A 20,435-nucleotide genomic window follows, 5' to 3' on the forward strand; every position below is an offset into this window, starting at 1 on the left:
TCAAGAGGCTTTTTAGTTCCTCTTCACTTTCTGCCATAACGGTGGTGTCATCTGCATATCTGAGGTTATTGATATTAAGAATACACAATAAGAAAGCAAACAACTCCATTGAAAAAGGGCAAAAATTCTGATAGTCACTTCACAAAAGGCATATGAAAGGCCAAAAGGCACACATAAAGATGCTCAACATCATTAGTCATCAGGGAAATGCAAATTAAAACCACAGTGAGCTTCCACTAGATACCCATCAAAATGGCTAAATTTATAGATACTGTATGTTGACAAGGATGTGAGGCAGCTAGAACTCTTGTACAACCCTGGAAGAAATGTGAAATGATACAACCACTTTGGAAAACTGCCTAACGATTACTTTAAAAATTAATATAAATCTACCACACAACCCAATGATTCCACTGTTAGGTATTTAAACAAGAGAAATGAAAACCTATGTCCACACAATCACATGTACTCAATGTTCATAATAACTTTACTCCAAATAGCTAAAACCTGGAAATAATACATGAGTCCATCAGCAGGTGAATGAATGGTTAAACAAACAATATATCCATGCAACAGGATTCTTTTCAGCAGTAAAAAGGAATGAGCTCAAAAAACAACATAGGTCACTTTAAAATCATTATGCACGTGGAAGAACCCATACACAAATGAGTATATAGTACATGATCCACTTAGATAAAACAACAATTTAAAAAAGCAAAATAATCTATGGTGACAAAGAGCAAGTTAGAAGAGCGACAAACGAACTGTGAAGGAACATGAAGCATCTTTCAGGGGTGATGGAAATATTCTATATGCTGATTGTGGCAGTGGTTTTATGGTATATACATTTAAAAATAATTATTGAATTGTATACGCTATGGTTTCAGTTCAGTTCAGTCGCTCAGTCGTGTCCGACTCTTAGCGACCCCATGAATCACAGCACGCCAGGCCTCCCTGTCCATCACCAACTCCCGGAGTTCACTGAAACTCATGTCCACAGAGTCGGTGATGCCATCCAGCCATCTCATTCTCTGTCGTTCCCTTCTCCTCCTGCCCCCAACCTTTCCCAGCATCAGAGTCTTTTCCAGTGAGTCAACTTGTTGCATGAGGTGACCAAAGTATTGCAGTTTCAGCTTTAGCATCAGTCCTTCCAATGAAAACCCAGGACTGATCTTCTTTAGAATGGACTGGTTGGATCTCCTTGCAGTCCAAGGGACTCTCAAGAGTCTTCTCCAGCACCACAGTTCAAAAGTTTACTGTGCCATTATAAAGCTGATTTTAGAAAGCTAACAGGGTAGTTTATTAGAAAACTAAAGATACTCTTACCATAAAATCTAGCAATCACTCTTCTTGGTATTTACCTAAAGGAGTTGAAAAATTAAGTCCATATAAAATTCTATATAAATGTTTAGAGCATCTTTATTCATAATTTCTAAAACTTGGAAGCAACCAGGATAGATGAATGGATCAGTTGTGGTACATCCAAATAATGGAATACTCTTCCATGCAAAAAAGAAATGAGCCATTATGCAAAGAAAAGACACTGAAGAAAATGCATATTACTAAGTGAAAGAAGCCAATTTGAAAAAGCCACATGTGTTATGATCACAAATGTATACCTTTTGGAAAAGGCAAAATCAGACAGCAAAGGATTAGTGGTTTAGAGAACTTAAGAACGAAGGAGGGACAGACAGGTAGAAGACAGAGGATTTTAGGGCAGTGAAACTGTTCTGTGTCATACTGTAAAATGGATTCATGTAAGTATACATCTGTCAAAACACACAGAACGCACAACACCAAGAGTGAACCCTAATGTAAATTGTGGACTTTGTGTGAACATAATGTATGAAGGTAGTTTCAATGTTTGTAACTAAATACACCACTCAGGTGAGGGATGTTGACAGTAGGGGAGGGATGCATGTGTCAGGCCAGGTGACACATGGGAACTCTTACTGCTCAATTTTGATCTGAAGCTATAAAGGCTTCCCTGGTGGCTCAGCTGGTAAAGAATCCACCTGCAATGTGGGAGACTGGGGTTCGATCCCTGGGTTGGGAAGATTCCCTGGAGAAGGGAACGGCTACCCACTCCAGTATGCTGGCCTGGAGAATTCCATAGACTATACAGTCCATGGGATTGCAAAGAGTCAGATATGACTGAGCAACTTTCACTCACTTCACTATAATGCTCGAAAACATACAGTTTATTAAAATTTTAAAAAATTAAAGAAAAAAGAGCTGCCAGGACATTGTTAAACCATGTCCTCTCTCTCCCTTTGGACAAAATGCAGCCCAAGTAAGCAGACACTAACAGAATTATCTCACAGATACTAAATGTTTTCTAAGGTAGGGCTCTCAATTTAAAGAAGCAGACAGATTACATTATTTTGCCACTAGATGGCACAGGAAAATAACAGAATGTCCCTGTAATGGAAAAACTGACAGTGGAAATGCAAAGTAAAGAAACAGACTTAAAAGACTGAACATGATATAAAACACTCATACAGGTTGCCCAGATTCAATAATGATATCAAGATTTGCCTCATTTGCTTCGTCTCTCCTCCTTTTCCTTTCCTTTGGCATATATCTATGCAAAATATTGATATTCTCTTGATAACTTCAATGTCATCATCACACTGACAGTAATTCCTTAATATCATCTAATACCCAATCCACCATCATATTTCTCTAAATGTCTTTAAAAATATCTCTTTACATTTCTGTTGATTGGATCAAGCCCCTAAACAAGGTCCATACATCATTCTGGTGGTTGTGCTTTTGAATGCTCTTTTCATCTCAGAGAAGTCCCTCTGAAATACTACCCGCCCCCACTTTTCCCCAAGCTACTGACTTGTTGAAGAAACCAAGTTAGGAATCAACCTGTGGTTATGACCCACATCTTGCATTTGTTTGCTTTTCCAATTCGTCTTATAATCTGGCCCTCAATCCACTGTATTTCCTACAATTGGAAGTCATGGGGCCTGCACTTACAGTCACTAGATTACATTCTTTCTTTTTTTTTTTTTTTTTGCTTTTGTGTGCTTTTAATTTCAAGTTCTAATTTAATTCAATTCTAACTTCAAGTTTTTCCAAAAACAAGGCCCCAGGAAACCCCAGGTTCAACATGCTCCTGGGCTTGGTCCACTGCTATCTTGTATTCATAGCTAAGTGTTCAGTCACCAACAGTAAAGCCCAGGACAGACGTGATAAAAGAGGACTTCCTCCTTCACGGTGTGATCCTTTTGCTGGTTTCAGAGGTGGACAGTGGTCATCACAGAAAACACACAGGAACTCTTCCTTGGAACTGAGGAGGGATGCAGTGCCTGCTGTGAACTGTGCCATGTTTCCCCTGACCCTTTCCCCCAGTTTCTGAAGATATATTCTAGCAGGAAACAATCTTCCTTGAAGATACTGAGTGACAATTCCATAAAACAAAAACACATGCCTCCAGTACACTTTTCAGGGACGCTGGGTTTAGTTCAGCTGCCGGATGAGCTGATTGATGCGTTCACCTCGATAGCCGGGTCAGCCCACTTCCTTGAGGAAGCCCACTCTATTCTTGGTAGCGTGACAGGCCACTGAGAGTTGGAAAGGGCGCAGGAACCTTGAGATCGCCAGGAAATTCTTTCCCGGGAAGGCAATTTCATGAATGAGGTCTTCCAAGCAAATGACATCAAACTTCCTCAGGTGCTCCTCAATAGCTGTGTTGTCTGTCAGAGGGATGACTTTGTTCTTGACCTTTGCTTGTCCACGTTTCAAGATGAGTTCCCGAACAGACTTCAGATTTGGAAATCCCCAGGTCACATAAGGATCCACAATACGAAGCGTCTTTATGGTTTTAGGGGTCACTTTCACAAAAACACCACTGAAAATCTTATTCAGGCGAAGTCTGGCAATGGTCCTTTGCACCAGTGAACTCACCCCATTAATCCTTTCAATGCGAACAACAAAGGCCAGGGAATGTCTGTCTGGTGCCTCCAAGCCGTGGGGTTTCACTTTTAGCCGTCTGAGTCGCGCTCTGTCCCGTAGCTGCCGCCAGGAATCATGGACAAACCATTCTAGTCGCTTAAACTTGACTTGTTTTCCTTTCCTCTGCTCCTTCCTTTGCAAAAGCGCCTGTTTTGCCTGGGTGGCTTTGAGGGCCTGATAAGCCTTCCTCTTTTTCAAAAGATTCTCTGGAACCAAAGGGATCTTTCTTCTTGGTTTTTCCTCCGCCATTTTTCCAACGCTGCAGCTGCTATTCATGCTTAGTTCCACCCCGTAGGGCCGAGAGAAGCCTCTCTATGTTTACTCGACCATAGAGACGTCTACTCCAGCTCAAGGCGGGGCGGGAGGGCGGCCCGAGCCGTCTCAGCAGTAGTAACTGCTGAGGTTTTGTTAGCCTTGATTCCTGCCAAAAGTTACACAAGGCTGCCTTCGCACTTCTTGGAAGCTTTTCGGAGCCGTGTCATCTTCAGAATCCTGTCCTTTCCATTCCAAGTGTACTCGCTTTAGTGCTGGAGGCCGGGATGTAAATAATCATCGAGATGCTTCCCACAATCTACATTCTTTCTTGAGCAGAGGGAGCCAGACGTTTAGAATGCATGCCAGAGCTAGAAAGGGGTAAATGTGGTATTTTGACTTTGGGCAAGATACTAAACCTATTTAAGCCTCCACTGTTTCATATGTAAAAAGAATTATAGCAAATCATAGCGTTAAGAATTTTATAAATATAAAGTGAAATAAGGGGACTGGATCAAGATGACATGAAGCACACCTCCCCTAACAAACACATCAAAAATACATCCACATGTGGGACAATTCTCATGGAAGACTAACTGGAAACTAACAAAAGAACACCTATACAACCAAAGCTATAAGAAAGATTTCCATCTAATGGGGTGGGATGGAAAAAAAGCTTAGGGTTGGGAGCTCTGCAACGTGAGGGATCTGAAAGATCTGAGAGAACTTTTACCCAGCAGAGCAAGCAGGCTGAGTCACAGACTGGTTGTCCCAGTCCCAGAATCTTACATGGAGGAGACAAGCCCCCTGGCTACAGAGAGAATTGTTGAGACACACAGAAGGGCTGGAGAAGCCTACACTCTACCCGTGAAGAGTATATGGTGGCGACCTGCCAATAAGCAGGACAGAGAGACTTCTGTACTGGTGGCTGCTGGCTCCCAACATTTCCTAACCCAAGCAAGAAGAAGACCCCAGCCCTACCCACTCCACATCAGAGCCAAGCACTGGATCTGGGGCAGATAGGTCCTGGGAGAAGACTTTACTTAGGGAAACAGATGGTGTAGGGGCCTGGGGCATGGTCTAACTGGAATGGTGGCCCTTGTTAGCACTTACTCCTGCAGCACCTGGGAATCTACGTGACCAGCATGATGGGATCCCTTTCCTAGCCACGTGAGTATACCAGCCTCACCCACCATACCAGAACTCAGCACTGCATGTGGGGCAGACAGGTCCCAGGAGAAGACTGCCACAGAGGCAGCCAAGGTCTCTGCTGGCAGCATCATCACTTCATTTCCTACAGCCACAATGCCCTGACCCCAGTCCCAGTCAAGTGAGGGCCTGGCTTGCCCACTCCATGCCACAGCCTTGCACTAGATCAGTGATGATAACAAGGGGGAATGGACACTGGAGCCACAGATACCTATTCAGGAGGCGCATCAGACTTCTGTGAGTACACAGAAGGCCTCACTTTCTCCAGCAATCCCCTCCTTTAGAGCAGGGCACATACTCAGGGGAAGGGAGTCTGACTGAGCCCAAACCTCAGGGCTTCTACACCAACAACTAGGGAGGAGACCCTGCCCCTCACAGGGTGGCAAAGCTGCAGAGCAACAGGAAGTCCTGTGTCACACACTGCAAAGGCTTTAGATCCAACATCAACCACAATCCCTAATAAGGAGATAGCAGCCAGCACACCCAGAGGAGAGACCTGATATCCATTATCAAAACCAGCCCCTGCACAAAGACAGTCTACACAGGGATGCTCCAACATAAAAACACCCCTACAGGACCACAACAGATAACTGTTTCAGTTCACAGAGACAGAGAAAGTTAAGTAAAATGAAAAGGTAGAGGAAATTCTCCCAATTAAAAGAGGAAGAGAATTCCTTGAAAGAATAATGAAACAGAAAATTGTGTGTATGTTCTTAGTTGCTTAGTCACGTCTGACTCTTTGCAATCCCATGCACTGTAGCCCACCAATATCTCTGTCCACAGAATTTTCCAAGCAAGAATACTGGAGTCAGTTGCCAGTTCCTACTCCTGGAGATCTTCACCGCATGGGAATCAAACCTGTGTCTCTTTTATCTATGGCATTGGGAGGCAGAGTCTTTATCACTGGGCCACCTGGGAAGCCTGATAATTGGTCTACCAAACACTGAATTCAAAGAGTTAATAATAAGAATGCTAACTGAATTAAGAAAGAGAACTGGTCTAAACACAGATTATTTCAACAAAGAACAACAGAACCTATAAAGAAGACCCAATCAAAATTAGATAACTGAATTTCTGAGATAAAAAGCACTCTGGAAGCAATGAATAGCTGTCTTAAATTACGTAGAAGAAATGATCTAGAAGATAGAATAAATCACCCAATCACACAACAAACAGAAAAATAAAAACAAAAAGAAAGCAACATACAAGATTAATAAAATATAAAGTGTGCCAACCTTTGTATAACAGGAGTTCTAGAAGGTGAAGAAAGACAAAAGGGGATCAAAATGTATTTTAAGGAAGTATGGCAGAAAAATTTCCAACCCTAAAGAAGCAAACAGATATCCAGGTACAGGAAGCACAGAGAATCCCCAAAAAGATGAACCTAGACAGACACACAGTAAGACAGATAATTAAAATGGCAAAAGCAAAAGAGAGAATCAAAAGGCAGCAAGGGAAAAAAAAGAATCATGTACAAGGGAACACCTATAAGACTATTCAACAGGTAGTTCAGTTCAGTTGCTCAGTTGTGTCCGACTCTCTGCAACCCCGACTACCATCAACTGTCCATCACCAACTACCAGAGTGTGCTCAAACTCATGTCCATCAACAGGGAGAGGACCCAAATAAAACACAAAGTCAAAAACAGGAAATCTCAATACCACAAAGATCAAAAGACAAAAATAAAAAATCAAAAGAGAAGACTATGAATGGTTACATGCCAACAAATTGGACAACTTAGAAAAAATGGACCAATTTCTAGACCCATATGGCTTGCCAAGATTGAGTCAAAAAGAATTTAGCCAGACCATCACTAGAAGTGAAATAGAATCTGTAATAAACAAAACTCCCTTCGTTCCCTGGTGGCTCAGTGGTAGAGAAGCCACTCGTCAATGCAGGATACAAGGATTAGATCTCTGTTCTGGGAAGATCCCACATGCTGCAAAACAACTAAGTTCACAGCTGTGCCACAACTACTGAGCCTGTGCTCCAGAGCTCAGGAACTGCAACTGCTGAAGTCCGGGTGCTCTAGAGTCTATGCTCTGAAACAAGAGAAGCCACCACAGTGAGAAGCCCGTGAATCACAACTAGAAAGTAGCCCCTGCTCACTGCCAACTAGAGCAAAACTGCATGTAGCAATGAAGACCCAGCACAGCCAAAAATAAATTACATTAAAAAGGAAAAAAAACTCCCCTCAAACAAGTCTAGGACCTGATGGCTTCAGTGGGAAATTTTACCAAACAAATAAAGACGAACTTATTATTTTCAAAGTATTTAAAAAAAAAAAAGAAAAGAAGAGGCAAAACTCCCAAGTTCACTCTACAATGCCACCATTACTCTGATACCAAAACCAGACAGTCACTAACAAAACAAGAAAATTATTACAGGCCAGTATCCTTGATGAATAGGGCTTCCCTGATAGTTCAGTTAAAGAATTTGCCTGCAATGCAGGAGACCCCGGTTCAATCCCTGGGTCGGGAAGATCCACTGGAGAAGGGAAAGGCTACCCACTCCAGTATTCTGGCCTGGAGAATTCCATGGCCTGTATAGTCCATGGGGTCACAGAGAGTCGGACACGACTGAGTGACTTTCACTTTCACACCCTTGATGAATACAGAGGCAAAAATCCTCAACAAAATACTAGCTAACAGAATCCAATAATACATAAAAAGGATCACACACCATGATCAAGTTGGGTTTATTCCAGTGTTACGTGGATAATTCAACACATACAAATCAATGTGATACATCATTTCAACAAAAGGAAACACAGAAACCACATCTATTCTCAGTAGCTGCAGAAAAAGCATTTGACAAAACACAACATGAATTCATGATAAACACTCTTCTTAAAGTGGGTATAAAGGGTACATATCTCAACATAATACAGGTCATTTATGACAAACCTATAGCCAATGTAATATTCAACACTGAAAAGCTAAAAGCATTCCTGCTAAATTCAGGAACAGGACAAGGATGTCCACTCTCACTGCTTTTATTTAACACAGGATTGAAAGTCATAGACAAAGCAGTCAGACAAGAAAAATAAACTAAAAAATTGGAAGGGAAGAGGTCAATTTGTCTATAGTTGTAGATGATAACAATACTCTATATAGAGAAACCTAAAGTCTCCACAGAAAACCTATTAGAACTAATAAATGAATTCAGAAAAGTTGCAGCATACAAGATTAATACACAGAAATCTGTTGCTGTTAGTCACTAATAATGAAATATCAGAAAACAAAAGTAAAAAAACTCCCATTAAAAATCACATCAAAAACATAAAGGACTAATAAGAAACTTACCAAGGAGGTGAAAGACTTGAAATTGAAGATGATTTAATTACATGTAAAGATATCTTGAGCTCTTGTAATGGAATAATTAATATTCTTAAAGTGACCATAGTACCCAAAGCAATCTACAGAATTTTTATCAAAATATACATGACATACAGAACTAGAACAAATAATCTTAAATTTACATGAGACCACAAAAGATCCAGAATTGACAACACGATCTAGAGAAAAAAGAAAAAAGCTGAAGGTATAACCCTCCTAACTTCAGACTATACTAGAAAGCTACAGTAAGCAAAACAGTGTGGTATTGACACAAAAACAGATAAACAGGTTGAAGGAAGAAACTAGAGAGTCCAGAAATAACCCACTCAGCTTTGGTCAGCTAATCTATATAAAGGAGAAAGATCATACATGGAGAAAAGACAATCTCTCCAATAAGTGGTGCTGGGAAACTGGACAGCCAAATGTAAAACAATGATATTAGAACATTCTCTCACTCCATAAACAAAAACAAACTCAAAATGACTTAAAGACCTAAATGTTAAGACATGATACCATAAAATACTAAGAGAACATACGTGAAACAGTCTTTGACATAAGTCATAGCAATATTTCCTTAGTCTTCCAAGGCAAAAGAAATAAAGAAAAAAATTAACAAATGGGACCTAATCAAAATTAAGTTTTTGCACAGCAACAGAAACCATTAATAAAATGAAAAGACAACCTACAGAATGGGAAAAAAATACTTGCAAATGATGTAACCAACAAGGAGTTAACAGCCAAAATATACAACCAGCTCACACAACTCAGTATCAGAAAAACAAAACCCAATCAAAAAATGGGCAGAAGACCTGAATAGATATTTTTCCAAAGAAGATATAGAGAGAGATGGCTACTAGGCACATAAAAAGATCCTCAACATCTCTAGCTAACAGAAAAATGTAAAACAGAAGCACAGTGAGCTATCAACTCATAGTGACCAGAAGGGCTATAATCAAAAATGTCTATAAATAATAAATGTGTAGAAAAAGGAATCTTTGTACCCTTTCTACCAATCTTTGTTGGTAGAAATGTAAATAGGTACAGCCAGTATGGAAAACAGTATCAGTTCAGTTCAGTTCAGTCGCTCAGTCGTGTCCGACTCTTTGCGACCCCATGAATCACAGCACGCCAGGCCTCCCTGTCCATCATCAACTCCCGGAGTTCACCCAAACTCATGTCCATCGAGTCGGTGATACCATCCAGCCATCTCATTCTCTGTCGTCCCCTTCTCCTCCCACCCCCAATCCTTCCCAGCATCAGAGTCTTTTCCAGTGAGTCAACTCGTCGCATGAGGTGGCCAAAACAGTATGGAGGTTCCTTAAAAAATTAAAAATAAAACTACTATATGATCCAGCAAGTCCACTCCTGGGTATATACCTGGGGGGGAAAAACACCTCTAATTCAAAAGGATGCATGCTTCTCAATGTTCATAGTATCACTATTTATAACAGCCAAGACATGGATGGCACCCAAGCACCATCATGTCAACAGATGACTGGCTTAAGAAGATGTGGTATACATATAAAGGAATATAATTCTCTATAAAAAAGAATGAAATACCAACACTTGCAGCAATATGGATGGACCTAAAGAATATTATGCTTAGTAAAGTAAATCAGACAGAGAAAAACAAATACTATATGATAGCACTTATATGTGGAATCTAAAAACTAATTAATCTAAAAACAAACTTGTGGTTATCAAAGCAGGTGGGGTGAAATGAGGAGTGTGTGATTAACAGATACAAACCACTACACAGAAAATAGATAAGCAGTAAGGATTTGCTGTATAGCACAGGGAATTATACCCAATATCCCATATAATCTGTAATGGAATATAACCTGTAAAAAAAAAAACTGAAGCACTATGCCACATATCTGAAACTAACACAATATTGTAAATCAACTATACTTCAATTGAAAAAAATAAATAGAGATAATGAATAAAATGCCCTGCACTATGCCTGACAAGGATATGGTTTTTCCAGTGGTCATGTATGGATGTGAGAGGTGGACTCTAAAGAAAGCTGAGTGCTGAAGAACTGATGCTTTTGAATTGTTGGAGAAGACTCTTGAGAGTCCCTTGGACTGCAAGGAGATCCAACCAGTCCATCCTAAAGGAGACCAGTCCTGGGTGTTCATTGGACGGACTGATGTTGAAGCTGAAACTCCAATACTTTGGCCACCTGATATGAAGAGTTGACTCACTGGAAAATACCCTGATGCTGGGAAAGATTGAAGGTGGGAGGAGAAGGGGACAACAGAGGATGAGATGGTTGGATGGCATCACTGACTCAAGAGTTTGGGTAAACTCTACGAGTTGGTGATGGACAGGGAGGCCTGGTGTGCTGCAGTCCATGAGGTTGCAAAGAGTCGGATACAACTGAGTGACTAAACTGAACTGATGCCTGACGTATAGACAGGCAAGCAGCTGTCCAGTGAAAGTCAGTTCTAGCTAATGACAAGAGATCATTTCAGCTTATATAACACAAATACTCACTCTAATAAAATAATTACAAATAGCCATGAAAAATTGTCTTTTTCAAACACTGCAGAGTATGTGCAATTTTATTTCTATAAGTGACTAAGCAATACCTACAGCAGAAGTAGAGACTCCGAGGATTTTTGAAGCACAAACTGTCTTCAGGAATTCAGGTCTACTGCTAAGGGTGCAGAGTCTCCCCCAGGCCAAAAACATGCTACAGAATAAAAGAAAAAAATGTAAAGGGAGTAAATGTATACTTATACCACTATTAAACACAGCTACCCAACAGACCATAATCTTGTATAAAAATAGAAATTAACTTCTTCTATAGCTGAGTTTTCTATGATATAATCTCTCATTATGAGAAATGTTCCGATCATAATAGAATTATTCCTTATACAAATTTACACGTGTCATTTTAAACTAGATCTGTAAGGATATGATGAATTTAAAAAATAAAGCTCTACTTTAGAGCTTTAAACTACAGGAAGTAAAAGTTCCATTTCCAATAGCCATAAAATCCAGAATGTTTCGATCTAAGAACTACCGAAATTCAGAATCATCTGGAGAAGTCACTAGTAAAAGCACAATTCGTAACAGTAAATTAAAGTAGTTAGAAGCAGGTTATTTAGAAAGCTGTTTGAAAAGGACTATAGTAGATCCTTGAGTAATAAAAAGAATATATGAATGAATCTTCCCTTATTTTTTCAGATGGTACTTCCCTCACCATTTCTATAATCAGCAAGCCCCATTAAGAGATTCCAGCTACCTAGCAGGCATGCATTCTGAATTACTTCTCTACCTGATTCTGAATTATTTTTCTACCTGTAAGGAAATTATTATCACCATGGGTCAATAGAGGGAGATCAAAGCAAAATGGACTTCTCTTATGATACTGCCACTTACAAGCAAAAGAATTCAGGGCAGTAGAAACTTCCCATAAGGTTTTACTCCAACAATGTTCTATCAGTGGAGGGCATTTCCTTTATCTTTAATAATCAAACTTAAAAAAAGAAAAAAAGACATACTTTATGGATTCAAACCGCCTACTGAAACTAATTATGAATTTCCTTGTGACCAAAATTTGAAGGCTACAGAAAGCTTTAGATGTGAAAAATAACATATTTGATGTTTCTAAAAAAAGTAAAATAGAAAATCCTGACCTTGTCAACAAAATCTCAGCTTAAATGACAGCCTCTTAGCCATTCTACATGAGCCTAGGTTAACTCTGCAAAGCACTTTGTTTGGCTGACAACTCACTCACTCATTTGGTAATTTAATGTAAGTGCCATGAGTAGGGGCCTGGTGTGTTTAGTTCACTTCTCTGGTACACAGGAGGCATGTTATAAATAAATGTGTCAAATGAATGAACACATGAAATCACCATATAAATTAACGATTTAAGCGAACTATTTATAATGAGTCCTTTTATGAAATAGTGATTCTTTTGTAAATAACGACTTCTTACGTTTCTTTCAAGTCAAAAAATAAAGAAAAGTGAAGTCGCTCAGTCGTGTCCGACTCTTCGGGATCCCATGGACTGTAGACTACCAGGCTCCTCCATCCATGGGATTTTCCAGGCAAGAGTACTGGAGTGGGTTGCCATTGCCTTCTCCAGGGGATTTTGCTGACCCAGGGATCGAACGTGGATCTCCCACACTGTAGGATTTATAGTCTGAGCCACCAGGGGAGTCTCTTTCAAGTCAAAGTTTTCTTAAAACAAGAAATGCCTATTCTTGGGTCATTAGTAGTTTTGTTCAGGAATAAAATATTAATGGGATTAGGCAGCAGGGACAGTTCTGAGGAAAGGTATTACTGAACAACAGTAACTATGTTGAACAATCTTCACTCAGTATCAAGAAGTTATTTGAATTCAGACAATATATTTTTCAACAAACGAATACCCAATTATTTAAGTTCAGCCCAATTTTTTTGGTATTAAGGAGAGTATAAGTAAAATATTTTCTTGCAAGTAGACAAGTGAGAGAAACCTTTCCTATGTTCTTCACGTAAATGAGGGTGGGGGGCTGAGAGGGGAGCAAACAAGACTAGGAATCAGGATGTGCTGTGCTTTGCTTAGTCATTCAGTCATATCCAGCTCTTTGTGAACCTATGGACTGTAGCCCACCAGGCTCCTCTGTCCATGGGAATTCTCCAGGCAAGAATACTGGAGTGGGTTGCCATGTCCTCCTCCAGGGGATCTTCCCAACCCAGGTGTCCCACATTGCAGGCAGATTCTTTACTGTCTGAGCCACCAGAAAGAAAGAAAAAGAACGAAATAGAAGTCGCTCAGTCATGTCTAACTCTTTGCAACCCCATGGACTGTAGCCTACCAGGCTCCTCCGTCCATCGGATTTTCCAGGCAAGAATACTACAGTGGGATGCCATTTCCTTCTCCAGGAGGTCTCTCCGACTCAGGGATTGAACCCAGTCTCCCACATTGTAAGCAGACGCTTTACCGTCTGAGCCACCAAGGAATTCACCAACAGGGAAGTCCATAAATACTGGAGTGGGTAGCCTATCCCTTCTCCAGGGGATCTTTCCAACCCAGGAATCAAACTAGGGACTCCTGCATTACAGGTGGATTCTTTACCAGTTGAGTTACAAGGAATCAGGGTACCTGGATTCTAATCAATATTTTTGGTATTAAAAAAAATTTTTCTATTTTCAGACAATTCCCTAACTCCTGCAGGGCCTTAGTTTCCTCATATTTCTGACCAGAAAAATAAATGAATCCTTGCAGGTAACCTCAGAAAGTACTGTTAAGTCACTGGCTGATTGTGTGTGACCTCAGATAGCAAGTCTTGAGAGAATTCCCCTAAGATTGGGTAAGCCATGCCTTCTGGCCACCAGACCTCAGTACTGATTGCCCCTAGGGAGCTGACACTAAATCTACTGGTTTTCATCTGGAAATTCAAAGCCTAAATCCCATCCCTCTCCCATTTTCCATTGCACATTACCTCCATATTGCAATGTATTGCCTGGAAACTGACACAGCTCTTCATTGCTCTTTCACTTATCAAACTCTACTGTGCCTCTTGGAACAGCTGTACCATTCTCAGCAAATCCCATTATATATGTTTTCAGAGAGTTTCTTCTACCTCCTAGCTTGAACTCAAACCTTATTGCTCCCTGAAGAGAGTACTTCTATACTCCTCAGCTTTTGTTTGTATATGTCACACTTACCTCTTTCTTGCTGTCTATTCTACCATTCAGTTCAGTTCAGTTCAGTTCAGTCGCTCAGTCGTGTCTGACTCTATGCAACCCCATGAATCAGAGCACGCCAGGCCTCCCTGTCCATCACCAACTCCCGGAGTTCACTCAAACTCATGTCCACAGAGTCGGTGATGCCATCCAGCCATCTCATTCTCTGTCGTCCCCTTCTCCTCCTGCCCCCAACCTTTGCTAGCATCAGAGTCTTTTCCAGTGAGTCAACTTGTCGCATGAGGTGGCCAAAGTATTGCAGTTTCAGCTTTAGCATCAGTCCTTCCAATGAATACCCAGGATTGATCTCCTTTAGAATGGACTGGTTGGATCTCCTTGCAGTACAAGGGACTCCCAAGAGTCTTCTCCAACACCACAGTTCAAAAGCATCAATTCTTCGGCGATCAGCTTTCTTCCCAGTCCAACTCTCTCATCCATACATGACCACGGGAAAAACCATAGCCTTGACTAGACGGACCTTGGTTGGCAAAGTAATGTCTCTGCTTTTTAATATACTATCAAGGTTGGTCATAACTTTCCTTCCGAGGAGTAAGCGTCTTTTAATTTCATGGCTGCAATCAGCATCTGCAGTGCTTTTGGAGCCCAAAAAAATAAAATCTGACACTGTTTCCACTGTTTTTCCATCTATTTCCCATGAAGTGATGGGACCAGATGCCATGATCTTAGTTTTCTGAATGTTGAGCTTCAAGCCAACCTTTTCACTCTCCTCTTTCACTTTCATCAAGAGGCTTTTGAGTTCCTCTTCACTTTCTGCCATAAGGGTAGTGTCATCTGCATATCTGAGGTTATTGATATTCTACCATTACTGGACTATTACTCCCCTCATCTGCCTCACTGATGTTATTATTAATATCTCTGACCTGATGATAACTCCTTGTCATTTTAGAATTTTGTCATTAGGCATAGTTTTCTTCTCAACTCTAAGTACTGTGATCACCCCAGGTAATCCCAACGTCTTCAGAGATGACTCACCCAACAACTGATGGCTGATGTCCTGGTGCCCAATGCTCATTCCACTCTATGCACTGTCTTCAAAGGTCACACTGTACACCTTGCCATTACCACAATCTGATCTAATCCCAAAACAATTAACTGAAGTATTCTGTCCTTGACCATACACTACATATCCTTTCAATTAAATTCTTGCAACTAGTATTATTCGTCAATACCTCTAGATCTCCAGGAGGCTGCATCTCCTTTCCCCAATCAGCCCTCACCTTCCTTTATTTTCCAATTTAGATGCCAGTTCCACAGCTTCAGTAATGTTCTTGACAATGCCCTAGCTCCCCTTGTCTGTCTTTGCACCTACCTATTGGGTTGGCTAAAAAGTTCCTTCCATTTTTTAAGTAAAAATAAAAGACATATTTTTTTCATTTTCACCAAGAACTTTATTGAATAATATATTCATCGTTTTGTTCCACTACCCTCTGCCATTTTCCAAGCAACTTCATAATTCCATCTCCCCCAAATTTTTATCTTTTTGAGCAAAGAAGTATTCCAAGTGACTTCTACAATTTCCAGGGAGTTGAAAATGTTTCCATTAAGAAAATTTTATAAGGACAGAAATAAATGGACATCTGAAGGTGCAATATCTGATGAATACAATGAATGAATCAGAACTTCCCAGCCTAGCTGTAACACTTTTTGCCTGGTCATCAAAGAAACACACGGTCTTGTGTTACCCTGATGAAAAGATCATGGGTTTTTTGTTGACTAATTCTGGATGCTTTTCTTCAAGTGCTGCTTTCAGTTGGTCTAATGGGAACATTACTTGTTGGAATTAATCATTTGGTTTTCCAGAGGAGATCATAACAGAGGATTCCCTTCCAATCCCACCATATACACAACACCTTCTTTGGATGAAGAGCAGCCTTTGGTATGGTTGGTGGGTCATTTCACTTGCCTCATGATCTCTTCTGTTCCACATTATTGTGCAGTATCCATTTTTTATTGTCCATCACAACTTTATTTTTTGATTTTTTTAAATGCACATTGATATGATGTATTATATATTATGGCTGGCATAATACAATCTAACAAAATTGTTTCGAATGAAGTTAAAGACAACTAAGTGCTACTAGAGCCATCTTATGGAAAAAAACAAACATACCTTTTGGCCAACCCAATATAAAACCCTGACCTTAGATGAACTCAATTATAGTGTCTGTTTTTTCCTATGGCCCATGAAGCTCTGTACTGCTGCAGAAAATCACAAAGGATAGGATTGGTTTCACCAAAAATTGATGGTCATTGATTTCAAAATGACCCCCAAAACTCTCTAGCATTTCTCCTATATTATATAGGTAAAAACGGTAGAAGATGCCAACCCAAAATATGCCACTTTGGCCTAAGGTTTATTTTGACCTAAAGGCATGTGAAAAATAGTCGAGCCAAGAAGAGTGATCTGACCTTACCTTTTCTTCCTGAAAACAGGAGATAACATGCCCATATGAAAGATGCCTGCTCTGTATGGGACGGGGCGGGGGGTGGTATGGAGAGAGACATTCTTAGAGTTAAAGCTGAGAGAATTCTGTACAAACAGACCTAGTTAAAATAATTCTTATCTTCCTTTAAATTTCCCCATATTTTTTGGTTACTTTCCCACAATGGCCTCTCTTTGTTCAACTGACCTTAAAAGCATTTGATTTTGCCACTTCTTTGAGTCTTCATTTTCTCGAGAAAGCGTCTCTGTCATATAGAACTTAAACTAAATGTGTGCTTTTCTCCTGTTAATTTGTCTTATGTCAGTTTAATTCTCGGCCTCAGCCAAAAGCCATTAAGAGAATAGGCAATATTTCTCTCCCATTGTACAAAATGTTTATTTCAATTTTTCCAACACTCCTCTAACAGATATAAATCCTCTTTAGTCTAAGCGGATGACCATGTTTTCTATCAGAGAGAAAACAGAAGCCATCATATGGGAATTTTTTCAACTTGCCCACATCTAAAAAAACTAAACCAAAAACATTCCCCTTTTCTCTTCCTATTATAATAAACTGATCCTGCTGCAAATGAACAGTCTCTCTTCCCATGACTTGGATGCTATTTCTCTCCCTTGCTCTATTGACTATTACCACTCTCCTAGTTCCGTTCCGTCGCTCAGTCGTGTCCGACTCTTTGCGACCCCGTGGACTGTAGCCTACCAGGCTTCTCCGTCCATGGGATTCTCCAGGCAAGAATACTGGAGTGGGTTACCGTTTCCTTCTCCAGGGGATCTTCCCGACCCAGGGATCAAACCCAGATCTCCCGCATTGGAGGCAGACGCTTTAACCTCTGAGCCACCAGAGAACAATTTTATTGACTGTCCCTTTTCCTCAATCTATACTTCTTAGCCCAGGGCTATCTAATCTTTGTACTGATTCCTCCAGAGAGGCAGCTCTGGCCCAAGTCAATTTTGATCTTCATACTGATAAATCCAGTGGACACTGAAATTCTCACTTTTCTTGAGTTCTCTGCAGCTTTATATCTGCTGGTTAAGCCCTATCTGCTCCCAGAAACACCATGTTCCCTTCGCTTTTGACACACTACGATCTCTCATTTTCCTCCCACGTCAATGATGAAATTCCTCAGTGCCTAGACACAGGCTCGATTTTCTTCTCACTCATTACTCTCACTAGGTAATTTTGTTGTAGAAGGAATCACAGGGGCATCAGTGAAAAACTGGCTCCAAAGAACCTAAGCAGGCTAACAGACACATATTCAGAACCTCTAAGACTTATTTCTTTCGTACTTTAAACAAACACTTTTTGAGCAGCACTTTAAAGCAATTAACTTTCCCTATGCATATTCACTAATAAAAACACCTGAGAGATCACTGAAAAGTTGGAAAAAATAAAAAGGCATATGGCTTTTAATATTAAACAACATTTTCACTGTTCTGGTTTTTTCCCCTCATTTATACTTAAAAACGATGCTCTGTGAAGAAAATCAGGAAACTGTGAATCGGTGTCATCTAGTAAACATGAGTATGGCATATAATACACAAGGTAAATTCCACTGTAATGAAGGCATGATCAATAGAAAATTTAATTATTATCTTTGGTGTAGAGTGTTTAAAATAAAGATACTGAAGGTATGTATGGTGCATCTGGGGGTGACCTGAAGTTGAGAAGGCTGATGAATTGTTACAGAATCCAGAGCCAAAAGGTGAGTAAAGCAATCCAAATGAATGGTAAAAAGTTTGAAGCTCTGGGCTTAAAATCCAAATGATGAATTTGTAACCTCTTTACATACTGGGGAGGAGAGGTAGGAAGAGATGCAGTGAATTTCACAAAGTCCAGAATATTCAGGTTAATTGCAAGCTCAAGGAAGATTAATGTATGATTGCCAAAAGAGCTAGTGCTAATTAACGTACAAAACAGGTTAAGAGTCTGATCAAAAGTTTATTTCCACTTCTTGCTCTGCCTGTTAGGCCACTTCTAGAATGTTTCTAAGGCTTACTGATACAACAGAGGGAAAGTAGGAGGTGAAGAAAGTACTGGCGGGGAAAGTACAGTGGGAATAATAAACTTCAAAGCCTGAAGCAAGAATGGAAAAATCCGCCATACGGAGCTGGTATAAGGCAGGCGACATGAGCCTGAAATTGCTGAAAAGCTGTTTTGTGAAAACGGAATTCTAGTAATTATAAACTTCTGTAGAGGACAGTAAGATGGCGCTTGGTTTAAGTTGGCAGGAGTTCGGTTTTAGGCCCACGTGAGTAAAAACTTAGTAATGGTGGGTGTGCAGCCAGGTGTGGAAGGAGCCGGCTGCCCGGCTCAGGCAGAGGTGGTGGAGTCCCGCGCCTGCAAGACGGAGGAGTGTCCGTACTCGGCAGGGGGCTCCAAAAGCACCAAATTGAATCGCTTTTCTCCAAAAACCATGGGTTCCACTAAAAGGCACTATGTGGTAAGTTAGCAGCCTGTATTTCCTTTTTTATTGAGAATCTCAGTTACGGATCAACTAGACTCGATATCAGCTTCCTACACCATTTACAAAACATCCAAATTGCAAAATAAAGCGCAAAAAGAGCAGACGAGGACCGGGGTCCCGGGGTCCCACTCTAGAAGGCCAGCACTTCGGTTCTATTCCCTCTCCGTAGCAAACTCTGAAACTCCAGCGCTGACCCTCTGCTACCAGGCCCGCGGTCCACCTTAGCCGAGAGTCAAGAGGCCCAACTCCGAGCTCCCGCCCCAACTTGGGAAGGAGAGTCCGAATCTTGAAGGAAATCCAACCCCTGCTCTTCCTCCAACCTCGCCAGGCGCGCGGCCCAGCAGCGCACCCCAACCGGTCTCCCGCCTCATCTCGCTCCCAGTGGCTCTGAGCCAAAACCGCAACCATTATCCCCAGAGCGCCCTTCTAGGGCCTCACTCACCTTTCTCGCGCGAACACCTCGCTTCCGGAGCTCAAGTCCCGCGAGGGCTCGAAAGCCTGATGGGGCGGGATTCGGGCTTAGGGGCGGAGCCTGAACGGAGACTGGGGTCGCGGACTGGAAGCAATTGAGGAGGAGCCGGGGTGAAGTGGGCGGCGAAAGGTCGGAGCAGAGTAAGCCGGCAGGATGGAGCTTCGCTGCGATGTGATCAAGATTGTCTGTGGGGCTTGGATTCGGACGCGATTTGCTGTGCGGACAGCGGGATTGGGGACTGGACCAGGCAGGTGGGGATGCGGAGCCAGATCTGAGCCGCTGAAGCGGGTCTGGTTAAGGGGTGGGATGGGGCGGGGGTTTGTCTGAGGCCGGGATTGGGTATGAAATTTAGGTCCACAGCTCTAATTGGATGCATGTGACCGATTGGTTTGGGGCGGATTCTAGGGCAAGGATTGATTTGGAAGAAAGGGCGAGAGGTGGGGCCACAGGACTTAGATGAGGAGAAGGTTGTAGTTAGAATGACGTTAGAAGGTGCCAGCGAGGGCAAGGCTAAAGAGAGTGTGTAAAAGGGTTTGCACGTGTATTTATCACCTCGGGGCGGGGGAGGGGGTTAAACAAAA

At 41.3% G+C, this 20,435-nt stretch overlaps 1 protein-coding gene, 1 long non-coding RNA gene and 1 pseudogene across 5 annotated transcripts in view; 1 reads left to right on the forward strand and 2 right to left on the reverse strand.

The window, feature by feature from the left end:
- The window catches only part of KYAT3 (kynurenine aminotransferase 3), a 70,298-nt gene extending 50,208 nt beyond the window's left edge, over positions 1-20,090 (reverse strand). The window contains exons 1-2 of one of the 3 annotated variants that reach the window (XM_055404143.2): positions 19,825-20,090; positions 11,364-11,463 (exon numbers count right to left, since the gene is read on the reverse strand). In XM_055404143.2, the coding sequence (XP_055260118.2) occupies positions 11,364-11,462 (99 nt within the window). In that variant the 5' untranslated portion in view covers position 11,463; positions 19,825-20,090. The other 2 variants (XM_055404142.2, XM_055404144.2) reach the window with 2 other exon arrangements.
- LOC129541841 (large ribosomal subunit protein uL30 pseudogene) lies at positions 74-4,552 on the reverse strand (annotated as a pseudogene).
- LOC129541842 (uncharacterized) overlaps positions 19,970-20,435 on the forward strand; it is a 46,378-nt gene continuing 45,912 nt past the window's right edge. For both annotated transcript variants that reach the window (XR_016037211.1, XR_016037210.1), the window contains exon 1: positions 19,970-20,105. This is a non-coding gene — a long non-coding RNA (uncharacterized LOC129541842). The remainder of the gene's footprint in view (positions 20,106-20,435) is intronic.

This window comes from Moschus berezovskii, chromosome 4, assembly GCF_049115385.1.
Source record: "Moschus berezovskii isolate FMDL1 chromosome 4, NW_MosBer_1.0, whole genome shotgun sequence".
Lineage (NCBI taxonomy): Eukaryota > Metazoa > Chordata > Mammalia > Artiodactyla > Moschidae > Moschus > Moschus berezovskii.